General features: G+C 39.7%; 3 protein-coding genes across 5 annotated transcripts; 2 read left to right on the top strand and 1 right to left on the bottom strand.

Moving 5' to 3' along the window:
• The first annotated feature begins 242 nt into the window (after positions 1-242).
• LOC135163018 (dolichyl-diphosphooligosaccharide--protein glycosyltransferase subunit 2) lies at positions 243-5265 on the top strand. Its single transcript, XM_064122126.1, has 10 exons — positions 243-371; positions 643-851; positions 1033-1164; positions 1362-1522; positions 1649-1788; positions 2000-2375; positions 2667-2846; positions 2975-3413; positions 3750-3921; positions 4915-5265. Exons 1-10 carry the CDS (start codon positions 359-361, stop codon positions 5058-5060), a joined length of 1968 nt encoding a protein of 655 aa, XP_063978196.1. The 5' UTR covers positions 243-358; the 3' UTR covers positions 5061-5265.
• A 111-nt stretch (positions 5266-5376) lies between these two features.
• Positions 5377-9166, bottom strand: LOC135163027 (dynein regulatory complex subunit 2-like). 3 transcript variants are annotated; one of them, XM_064122145.1, is made up of 7 exons: positions 8336-9166; positions 7925-8250; positions 7243-7532; positions 6890-7012; positions 6591-6824; positions 5922-6091; positions 5377-5843 (listed from the first exon to the last, which is right to left on the bottom strand). In XM_064122145.1, the coding sequence occupies exons 2-7, from the start codon at positions 8164-8166 to the stop codon at positions 5601-5603; spliced, it is 1302 nt and encodes a 433-aa protein (XP_063978215.1). In that variant the 5' UTR covers positions 8167-8250; positions 8336-9166; the 3' UTR covers positions 5377-5600. The 3 variants fall into 3 exon arrangements, with proteins under 3 accessions (XP_063978215.1, XP_063978216.1, XP_063978217.1); XM_064122146.1 differs by having other exon boundaries at positions 8387-9166; XM_064122147.1 differs by lacking the exon at positions 8336-9166 and having other exon boundaries at positions 7972-8107.
• Positions 8629-10095, top strand: LOC135162640 (keratin, type I cytoskeletal 10-like). Its single transcript, XM_064121290.1, has 5 exons — positions 8629-8672; positions 8770-8938; positions 9162-9427; positions 9517-9789; positions 9925-10095. Exons 1-5 carry the CDS (start codon positions 8629-8631, stop codon positions 9929-9931), a joined length of 759 nt encoding a protein of 252 aa, XP_063977360.1. The 3' UTR covers positions 9932-10095.
• Positions 10096-10736: the final 641 nt, after the last annotated feature.

Below are 10736 nucleotides of genomic sequence, written 5' to 3'. Positions count from 1 at the left end.
GATAAAAAATAATAATTGTCCGCAAATATTAGAAATATGGTTCCATTGATTTTCCAATGAACACTTGTACGAACAAAATAAATAAATAAAAAGATTAATAAAAAGGTCTCTCGAATTAGCAACACTCAAATTTTCGTACCTCTCGATTTGCATGACGGGTTTTCATGAGCGAGAGCTGTCGCCGGAAGTATGTTCGTCGCCATTTTATTGATTCCGCCGCGAGACCGTTGGCAGCACAGACTTGCCAGCTAACTTCCTCCCGATATTTGACCATTTTCACTGACACGCGCAATGGAGAAAGAGCCATCTTGTCTGAAAAGCCGACGTGGCTGCCGGCTGACCGTTTGTTTAATTCATCATGATGTACACATGTAAGTAGACTCTACTGAAAAAAGAAAAACTTCAGTTTTAACGTGAAGGGGGTGATTAATTTGCGGGAATTCGTGATAATTCTATGAGATTGAGACATGGTTTCATAAATAGCATGTGGTCGAAGTCCACGCGGTTGAGAATTTAGATGCCGCAGTTTTTGCTTGTGGAAGGAAGCTTTATAATCGCTCGAAATTCATTTTATTATTTTTTATGTCAGAATTTTTTGGTATTTGAGGAGTTTTTTTAATGAATATGAACATAAATTTTCAGTCCAATGGGTAATCGTTACACTGTTCCTCCTGAAGTGCAGTCTTGGTGCCCCAGACGCTCCCACGACTACGAATACGTACTTGAGTGAGACTGATAGGATTAGACTACGAGGAGTGGTCGAACCAGGATTAAAACTCACAGACGTAGCATCCGTGTACCATGCTGTGCTTGGATACAAGCTCCTCAACGAGGCGGTCCCCAAACCTTCAGTAAGTTCACCGCCTGCTCTTAATGAAAATAAACCCCCCACGAGAACAAACATGATGCAAATTTTACCCATGTTGATTGCCATGATTTTCATGATTAGTCTTTCTGACAAAATAATTCATTACTTCTTGGTGGATAAGAATTTGAATTGGTAGTTTTTAAGATGAGGGTTATGTTTTTCAGGATGTTTGCAGCTATCTGATCAAGAGCTCCGGCAATGACTTGGACACCTCTCCAGAAAATATTTATCACATCGTGTCGGCGTGGCAGGCCCTGGGGTCGTGCGCTCCATTGCCCACTGCCACCTTAACGCAGGTAATGAAATATTTTCGGTGCTCATATTTATGATTTCGTACTAGTATCCCCCAAGGTTTTTGAGAAATACAAAAATTGATTATTTGGTGATTCAATGACTGTTAGATCATTGTTCTCATGACGTATACAAAAATCTGAGGAAAATCTTGACTTGAGAGAATAGAAACATAATTAGGTGGTCTGATTTTCCTTTGCAGGCGTTAACTGCGGTCATACAGGATGGGTCTTCAACAATTCTGGATCTTTACCACGCAATTTCTGCCTACGTGAGTCTCTCTCAGAAATTGACGGATCCAACCGTCACTAAACTGGTCAACAACCTCAAGACTATTCTGAAGAAGGAGGAGAGTATTTCCAAGTAAGTCACATATCTAAAATGTGCCCCATAAAGTAAAAAATGCAGGAGAGAGTGCCGAATCAAAACTAAATTCACGTGAAAGAAATTTTTTGAAGAAAAAACTCATAAGTCAATCATTTTTTTCAGTTTCGGTTACGTATTCCACATTGCTTCAATGTTGGGACCAGCTGGTAGTTTCGCAGTAGACAGAATCGAAGATGTGGTTGTTCAAGCGGACGAGGTAGATGGGAAGTACTTGCAGTTCGAAGGAGGTCTCTCCGTCACCAGTAAGTTTTCCTCACTAATACCAAAATCCTCATTTTACCTACGAATAAATTTTAGTACTAAAATATTAATTCATACATGATGTTTATTTCAAACTTTCGTTCTTCTGTAAGAACCTTGGAGATAATTAATGACTCTGATATAAAGAAACATCAATAACCGCACTAGAAACATAAAAAGGAAAAATATGCTCACGAGATTGATTGTCTACAGGTCTGGTAGTGACTGGAATAGCCAAGCTATCGGCATCCCAGAAGAAACCTCCCCCAGTCAGTGGTCCTCAGATTGTAAAAATTACTAATTACCTCCTCTCAAGACGCTCCGTCCAGACACCCAAGGGTGTCGTGAAGCTCCTCTCAGCTCTGAGAATCTTGGCTAATAACGAATTTAATAAGCCGGTCTGCATTACTCTGGCAGAAGGTGGGAATATAGTGTCAGTAAAACAGCCACTCGTGAGGGTTAAGGTCTGTGACATAATGGGGAATCCGCTGGTGGTGGTCCCAAGTGTCGTTGCCACATCAGCCACTAGGGTCGGGGATGATGTTGTGGTCATGAGCAAGGAGGCTTTCAAGCCCTCACCCAAAGACAAGTGAGTTGAATTTATCTGGATTTGATATATTCTCAGAAAAAACTTCATCGTTAAACCCATTCCATTGAGTTAATGATAGATAAAAATAAAAAATAACTTCTGCCCCAATTATTTGCTGACTTTGTCATTTTGAAGGCAGTTATACGCTTGGGGTAAATAATATGTTGAACTCGATGCTTTTATCGGCATTGTATTGCAATGTTGGCAATCGGGGTCAACAGACAGCCACAATAACTATATTCAGACATGTGTGAACGTGAAAATTAATGTGTAATTTTTTTCGATTCGCAGAACTCTATTCACCATGAATTTCATGGATATCAAACCGCAGCGAGGCTTCTACAAAATCCAAGTATCAGCCGGAGCTGTCAGCAACACTGTAACTGTCAAATTATTATCAGATGTGAAGGTCGATTATCTGGAAATTGGAACGGGCGATGCCGACCAGACGACGCAGCCCAAACTAGTTAAGTGAGTGTCTGGAAATTATGCAAATAAATTTTACGATTATATAAAAAAAGAAAAATCCAGAGTTCCTCTCTTACATAATATTTTACTGGGACGAGTACTGTTCTGATAAAATAAAATTTCTTTTTCAGAATTGCACATCCTAACAAATTGGCTCACAGAATCGAGGCTGATTCCCAACAAAAGCTTGTAATGAGATTTTTGCTTCGCGATACTGCCAATGATAAGCCAGTGCGTGTGCATCAGGCATTTGTTCGACTATCAGCAGTGAGCTCAGGCGATGAAAAGCAGCTTCGCGAGGTGCTATTTGTGGCAGAGCCAGATGCGACAAATGTCTACAAATTTGACATGCCTGTTGGCAGTGCAGCCCAGACATTTGCACACCACAGTGGCGACTACAACATTGAACTCATCGTGGGGGATGCAATAATAGGTAATCCCTTCCAGTGGAATGTTGCTGTTGTGGGTCTCAAGTTTCCGGAACGCACTGGAACGGAGGCTGCGATAATCGATAAATCTCAGGGGCACAAATATCAGGCGATAACTTATTCTCCCAAGCCAGAGATAAAGGTAAGAATCATTAAGAAAATCGAAAATTTCAATTTTCCACCGGACCTTGGTCTCTTGCGGTTTTTTTTTGTTTAATTTTTAAAAAGCAAGAGCATAGATGATTGAAAACGGTAAAGGTGTCGCCATAATTTTTCTTCTGGTCCAGTGTTCGTTAGTGACATGAGATGATCGTATTCTTGTCACCTCCAAATCACTGGAAAATCAAAGGCTCTTCTTTTCCATTGAATAAATGTGGATTTTTGATTTTTCAACTCGAAAATCCTTCTAGTCCGAGCCTACACGCATCCAATCTACTCTCTGGATTTCAGCTGATTTATCTATTTTTTAAAATTGCAGCACATGTTCCGAGAACCAGAGAAAAGGCCTCCAGTCTTCGTATCCAATCTCTTCACTGGACTTTGCCTGGTACCTGTTCTCATTCTGTTAGGCCTCTGGGCTAAACTCGGTGTCAACATTTCTAAATTTCCATTCTCACTGAGTGCTGTTGTATTTCATCTGGGATTAGGCAGTGAGTATTTTCTTTGATGATTGATTGATGACATTTAGGGAAGAGGAAATATCGACATTGAAATAGTGAAAAAAATAAGGAGATGTTTTGAATAGTCATGTTTAATTAGTTAGGAGATGGTCATGGTTTTCTATAAAACGCGTTAGAAAAAAAATCCCTGAAAAACTTGATACCACAAAATTCATTTAAAATAATGATCAGTATCTCCATATATTTTTCAATAGATTTTTTTTATGTAATAAAACTCAAGAATTTTTTTGGGACATCATTGACAATTCTATGGGGAATTCGTTTGAATTTCTGTTCGTGATGTGGTGAAAAGATTACTTTCCTTTCAATTAAAAAAAATTAAGAAATACAAAAAATGCGAATAGATTTTTAAAATTCTTCTTATACAATTTTTCTACGAGATTCCACAAAATTCCACTGAAAATCTGAAATTCTCATCGATACAGATGTTAAGTAGGCATTAATATTCTCATCACATTTGTCCTAATGCCTCCACCTTTGTCAATTATGAAATAGTTAAGCCGTGAATGCTTAAAATGGGTGACACCTAGAATTGAAAAACAAATTCGTAAATACGTGTGACGTGGAGATTCCCACGTGGCCCATAACTTTCTCATGAATAGCTTTCCCGTCGTTTGCGTAAGTTTGATATTCCCAAAGTCACTTCTAAGGTGGTCTATTACCTGATGTTATCGTTTTAATGCCCTCATTTGTGTGCGAGAACGATATTAATCGGATTTAGGAGAATATTCTCACGGATTAACGCTCGATGCTTGACAGACAATTTTTTTACACAGATTGATTTGTTTGCAATCGAGCGAACATTAATTTTGTGATTTTTTCACAGTCGTGACTGAATTGAAATTGTTACAACTGCAGCCCGATTTTCACAACATTAAACCAATTTTTTTTGAACATTACAATTAGAAAATTTTGATGCAAGACAGATTTGTCTAATGATTCAATGTCTTGGAAATTTTCCAGGTATTTTCGTCCTGTTCGGCGTCTTCTGGATGAAGCTGAACATGTTTGTTACCCTCCGGTATCTCCTGGGTCTGGGAGTGGTGACATTCCTCGCAGGCAGCAAACTTCTATCACAGATCGCACATGGCCAGAAAGCATCGCGCTAAATAGTTACTCTTTCCAAAGGCATCATAACACTAGTGGTGTACATAAAAAACATGATAGATACGTGATTGGAAATTGAATTGAAAATCACTTCGTTCTTGCATTTTTTCTCATATTTTATTTTAAATATACACTCCATGATACAAGTGATGAAATTACGACTGTCCCATTTGTACAGAATTTGAATAAAAAACAAATGATTCAAAATTTTTGAAATCCCATTTAATTATTTTCTTTTTATGAAATGCTTTCACAACGACGATGAATGCTATCCATTATTATTTAAGGGCATTTAAATTTTTCCATTGGTAATACCCACGCAGAAGATTATACACAGCAATTAAATGTGAAGTAATCGTTTTTTATTGATAAATTTATAAATTAATTACCGGAATCCAAAGTAAAATCCAAAAATACACCCTAAAATAATTGAATAATTCTTAAATGTATTCCGACAATTTCCGGGAAATGCTCCTCATCTTTAAAGAGATTTTCAATATATATATTTTTCGAAGAAAATAATAATAAAATTACCTATTCATTTACTGTACCAAGTTCACCAAGTCTTGTGGAAAAAAAATTTCTTTTTTCTTCTCCCTGATTGCGGAAGGCACCGGTGTCTGGATCCCCAACCCCCCCTCTTGAAACCTACACTTGGTAAGTTTCCTCAAGCACTCATTCTCCCACTTCAGTGCCGTCCTCTCGTCTCTCAGACCTCTTGTCTCCACCTGAACCCCTCCCACCTGACGCCAAAAATGCTCGAAGCATCCGAGGCCCGTGTTTACCTTGAAAAATCATCAATTCCATGGAAATCCCCGAATTATGAAATCCCGTTATCGATAGTTCCACGAAATATTTCTCACTGAATCCCACCGAGCAGGAAGTATTTTATCCACCTCACTCTCGAACTTTCTACACACACGCATGCAAGCGAGAACAGTCTGTGCTTTCTTCACTAATCTCCCTAGATTCTTCAGCGTCAGATTGTACTCCCTTGTCAGGTGTGTCACCTGGGCTCTGTCAATCGTTTGTTCTAGAATGTTCAAACAATAAGAGATTATGTTTATTCATGGATTGTGAAATTTTTAAGAGCTTAGGTCTTATATAATTTGGTGCACGAAGTGAGGAACCCAGCGGTAGATCTTCTAGACACCGCGACACAAGGGTAGAGCTAGAAAAATTCTTCAATTTTCTAGGAACTGAATGAGACAAGTTGAAGGTGATGTGGGGAGAATAAACAATTTCAAGGGTGTTAAAAAATGCAAAACGGTTGACACCTGTGAATGTATCTCCACTAGAGGAGGGCTTCCAAGGTGGCTATGGCTCCACCTCGTAAATTTAAATGTTCCTAACAATTATTTATCCCCTCTATATCGCTCTCAACTCACTTCATCCGGTTACTGCGAAGTGAACAATTTTTTAAAACCATCCTTCAGGCTTTTCCTTCCCCATTAGTTGGAGAATTGATGATAAAGTTATTCCCGGATCAATAGAAAAATTCCAATGAAGAGCATTATTCTTCATGGTCGCACCGTTAAGAAAGCGCTCCTTCATGGAGGCGTAAGCCTCCCGGGATAACTTCCTCTCGATATTAATATTGAATGCAGTGTCTTCACTGCTCCCTTCCAGTTTCTTTATCTTCTCCTGATATTTTCTGATTGCGTCATACAATTCTGCGGTTTCCGCCAACTGATCGGCTATTATTTCCCGGTCCTTGGTGTCTTTCGCCTTGAGAGCATCATAAGACACTCGTCGTTGATGTGTGTCTCAAAAATAACCCAGAAATTACGCAATTTATTTATATGAAGGGACACGTCATCCTCGCACTTACCACCTGAATAATTTGCTAATATGCAATTCACAGAATTCCAATAAAATTTTATCCTATTCTCCACATCGAGGAGAGCCATTTTACTTGAGTGACTTCCATCCTCACGTAAATTGCCGAGTTTATCTGCAATAATCGAGGAGTTCGAGGGAAAATCCCATTAAATAGATATTGAATTTCCTATCACGTTTTCTACTGATTCTATTAAAGATTTGACAGTTGATCTTCTCAGTTTTTAAAATAAAAATATTTTAGTATTGGAAGAGGAGAAAAAAACCTGGGAAAATTTACCGTGAGAACTTTGTGCGCAAAAAATTGAACAAAACAAATTGTAGGAGAATTTAGGAATGCATTACAGGCAGTCTCGCTCTGGAGACTCTCTAGAAGCTCTCCGGTTATTTTCTCCTGCCTCTTCATTATTGACTGCAAGAAGCCCTCGCTCTCGTCGTTCAGGGATATGATCTTCTGGATATCCGTCTCGCTCTCTTCGACCATTTCGTCGAGTTGGCGTTTGTAGTTGTCATACCCTGAGGTTGATCTGTCGTTGTATGTGTCTTCTAGCCGTTTTATTATCTCCACGTGCCCTCCGAGGTTTCTTTGGTATTGGATTTCGGACTCGGTCAGACCTTCCATGAGGCAATGGGCTCTGGGAACGTGACGTTGATGAATTCAATTAAAGATAAGACAAAAATTGGAAACGCAACGAACACGTTGACAAATTATTCGAGACTTTTTCTACAAAGATTAAGAGAACAACAATTATATTGAAAATTTTGGCTCCTGCTAGACTTCGAGTCATAATTTTTGAAGTATATCTTTGCAGAAAAAAATTATTCCAACAAGGTAGGCTCTGGCGAGGCTTTTAACATTTTTTTCTTCAAAGTATTTCCATGAAAAAAAAAATCATCGGAATAATTTTTGACACGCGCTTTTGGCGGAGCTATTTATCACCGAACTACCCGTAAAAATTTGTAAAAATCCTGTCTTTTATCGCGGAATTTCCATTTTTAAATGTAGAACCAGAAAAAAATCACGCACCTGTAATCCTTAATGTCAAGGGTACGTTCAAATATGTTCCGGCTCACCTCGATGTCTTCTTTCATAGTGGGAATCTTAACTTCGGCCATTATTTTCATCCAGGATCGCCGTAGATGTTCATTGTTACGAGTGCCCATTCTGGTCTCCCGTTTGAGAGCCTCGTGCTTCAGCAGTGCTTTGCGCTCTTCACTCGTGCCGCCCGGTTTTTTCGCCTTGGCTTTCTTCTTCGGTCGCTGATCCATGTCCTGCCAGGCTCGTGTTTTATCTTGATTATTCGTCCCAATGACGTAATCGCACTTCCAATAGAAGGTCAATGAACACCCAATCTAATTAGGCAAAGAACATCATAATAAAAAATAAGAGTATTATTTTATTTCCGTATAGCGCGATGAAAAGATTTTTTTTTTACACGAATAAGACTTGTTTGAGAATCCTGTTATTTTTTTCTCAGTGCAGGATTACCCCAATTCTCGGATCCGCAGAGGCTCCTAATTGACGTCAAATTTTTCGCACAAATAAATTGGATTTTGTCGTCTGCCAACTGGCATAAAAAATAAAAAATAACTACTGATGGGCAACTGTCATTAGCATTTTGTTTTCCTCCTCTTAGTGAAGAATTTCCCCTCGGAAATAACCAGAAATCCATAAATCCGCGACTCAGTAAAAATTGTGAGATTGGCAGGTGTCTCCCGTAAAAAAATACCATGGCACAGGGTTTCCCCATGAAAGATTCCCCCCCGAGTTCAAGGTCGGTTGGACGTAAAATGCGGAGTCATGTGCGGTGGGGAAAAAAAAAATCTGAATGGACCACTGCGAGTGAGAATACGGAATTGACGGGGAGCTAGCCGCGGTCTCCGACAACAGGATGACCTTGTCGAGAGCTGGCCTTGTACGTCTTCTCCCGAAACCGCCCTTCCACGATTTACTCACGCGGTGGGGAGTCAGGTACAGGCTTATCCTATAAAAGTCATCCACAGATTTCAATATTCGTCATTTCTCAGCACGTCCATTGAGGTTCGTATTCGTCTCGTTCGTCGGAGAATATTATTTTCACCGTGAAAATTGCGTAATCTGTTGCGTCGAGTGTTAATTGATAAGAGGGCATGGGGAAGACTAGTGGAATTTTTAAAAACAAGATCTGGGACTTGTGCTCTCGTTCTAATTATCGTGGAGTTCGAATAGAATTCCGGAATTGCAAAATTCACTCAAATGTTTTTATTGAATACTCGTTCTCCAGATTAAAATGCAGCTCTTGAGCGTGGCAGTTCTGCTCTGCGGTGTCCTGGCGGTGGCGTACGCCCAGGCAGAGACCCTGAACCTAGAGGCGGAGCCCCTGGACCTGGAGGCAGAGCCCTCCACGGAAGCTCTCACGAGGTCTAAACGTGGATTACTTCTTAAGAAGGCTGCCCTCCTCGGCGGGGGTGCACTCCTCGCTAAAAAAGCTCTTCTAGTCGGAGGAGCTGGATTAATTGGGGCGGGAGTGGGAGCTGCCCTTTACAAATCGTGAGTGCTCCCCTGTTTAATGGACTTCACTTCACTTTTCATGAAATGGAAAAAAGAAAATCTTTAACAAATTAAAAATTAATTAATAGACACGGTGGATACGGTGGGTATGGCGGTGGATATGGCGGCTACGGCGGAGGCTATCGTGGAGGGTACGGGGGTTACGGAGGATATGGAGGACATGGAGGATATGCAGGACATGGGGGATATGGAGGCTATGGTGGAGGCTACCCCGGAGGATATGGTTCATCCCATGGAGGATACAGTGGTGGATACCAGGGAAGCTACAGCGGCTACCACAGCGGCTACGGTTCTGGATATGGATACAATCGTCCCACTTACTCGTCAGGATGGAATAATGGGTACGTAACGAAAATTGTCGGGATTTTTTAATGCTTCAGTCACCGTCCGATAATCCTTGATAACACATGAGTCCATCTCTTTGAGGATTCGGAGAAAATCGTAAATACGTTTGTCTGAATGTATGTTTTTTTCAGGTGGTGACGAGAGCTAGGAACCAAAGTAGTTTTAAGTCTATAGGCGGGGGCCCCTTCAATCTCCGGCTCCCGAGATTCCTCAGTCGGACTGCAGATCGCCAGCGGTTATTTGAATTATCCAGTGGAATGAATGTCAAGCACCTGATGTAATAAATTAACATGTTTAATTTACGCGCTCATTGTGACATTATTTATTTGATGGTCTCTATCTATGTCTATGAAAAAAAAATTAGTGTCCAGCCTGTCACTCTCTCGGTGAGGTAATTTTAATAGGTGAAGAGCGTGACGAAGTGGTTTTGGATTAATAGATTTATTACGAGTTTTTGAGAGAAACATGACGACTCTTAGAGGATAATTGAAGAGAATTTGAAGAAACCACTTGAAATAAATATTTTTTTTATGAATAATTCTCACGGAATTACTACGGTAACTAACGATGAAGTTATTTCTGGTAAATTATTTAATCGTGTGAAATATTTTATAAAATTATCTAACTGTGCCGGTTATGATGAGTCATTGAGATTTTTTTCAATAAAATTGCGTGCGAATATTTAGAGAACAGTTTTCAAATTATTTCGAGCACAAAGATACTTTTTTGAAGAGAACGGTAACAAAAAAAGTTGTAAGTTTTTAAATCAAACTATTGAGTGGATATTTGCACATGCAAAAATTCAAAACTGGGATCCCTCCTAATAATAATGTCAATTTCAGAGACTATTTTCACTTTCTTGTGCGCCGCCACCCTGATAATCAATGAACTCGTTTTCTTCAAAAGTTCCGTCATGTTAGCGTGCCGTCTCGTAGACATTGTT

The sequence above is a fragment of the Diachasmimorpha longicaudata genome, chromosome 5, assembly GCF_034640455.1.
Source record: "Diachasmimorpha longicaudata isolate KC_UGA_2023 chromosome 5, iyDiaLong2, whole genome shotgun sequence".
Lineage (NCBI taxonomy): Eukaryota > Metazoa > Arthropoda > Insecta > Hymenoptera > Braconidae > Diachasmimorpha > Diachasmimorpha longicaudata.
This window is presented reverse-complemented; position numbering and strand designations above follow the sequence as displayed.

What these genes read in the sequence shown, in the direction of transcription:
- LOC135163018 (XM_064122126.1), top strand. An exon ending in CCACTGCCACCTTAACGCAG is followed by an intron (nt 1,165 to 1,361) that starts GTAATGAAATAT and finishes TTTCCTTTGCAG; the next exon opens with GCGTTAACTGCGGTCATACA. An exon ending in ATTTCATCTGGGATTAGGCA is followed by an intron (nt 3,922 to 4,914) that starts GTGAGTATTTTC and finishes GAAATTTTCCAG; the next exon opens with GTATTTTCGTCCTGTTCGGC.
- LOC135163027 (XM_064122145.1), bottom strand. Translation starts at nt 8,166, where the DNA reads ATGGATCAGCGACCGAAGAAGAAAGCCAAGGCGAAAAAACCGGGCGGC. An exon ending in TCTCCAGAGCGAGACTGCCT is followed by an intron (nt 7,013 to 7,242) that starts GTAATGCATTCC and finishes CGATTATTGCAG; the next exon opens with ATAAACTCGGCAATTTACGT. An exon ending in TTCCTGCTCGGTGGGATTCA is followed by an intron (nt 5,844 to 5,921) that starts GTGAGAAATATT and finishes TGATTTTTCAAG; the next exon opens with GTAAACACGGGCCTCGGATG.
- LOC135162640 (XM_064121290.1), top strand. Translation starts at nt 8,629, where the DNA reads ATGGCACAGGGTTTCCCCATGAAAGATTCCCCCCCGAGTTCAAG. An exon ending in GATTCCCCCCCGAGTTCAAG is followed by an intron (nt 8,673 to 8,769) that starts GTCGGTTGGACG and finishes ACGGGGAGCTAG; the next exon opens with CCGCGGTCTCCGACAACAGG. An exon ending in TTCTCAGCACGTCCATTGAG is followed by an intron (nt 8,939 to 9,161) that starts GTTCGTATTCGT and finishes CTCGTTCTCCAG; the next exon opens with ATTAAAATGCAGCTCTTGAG.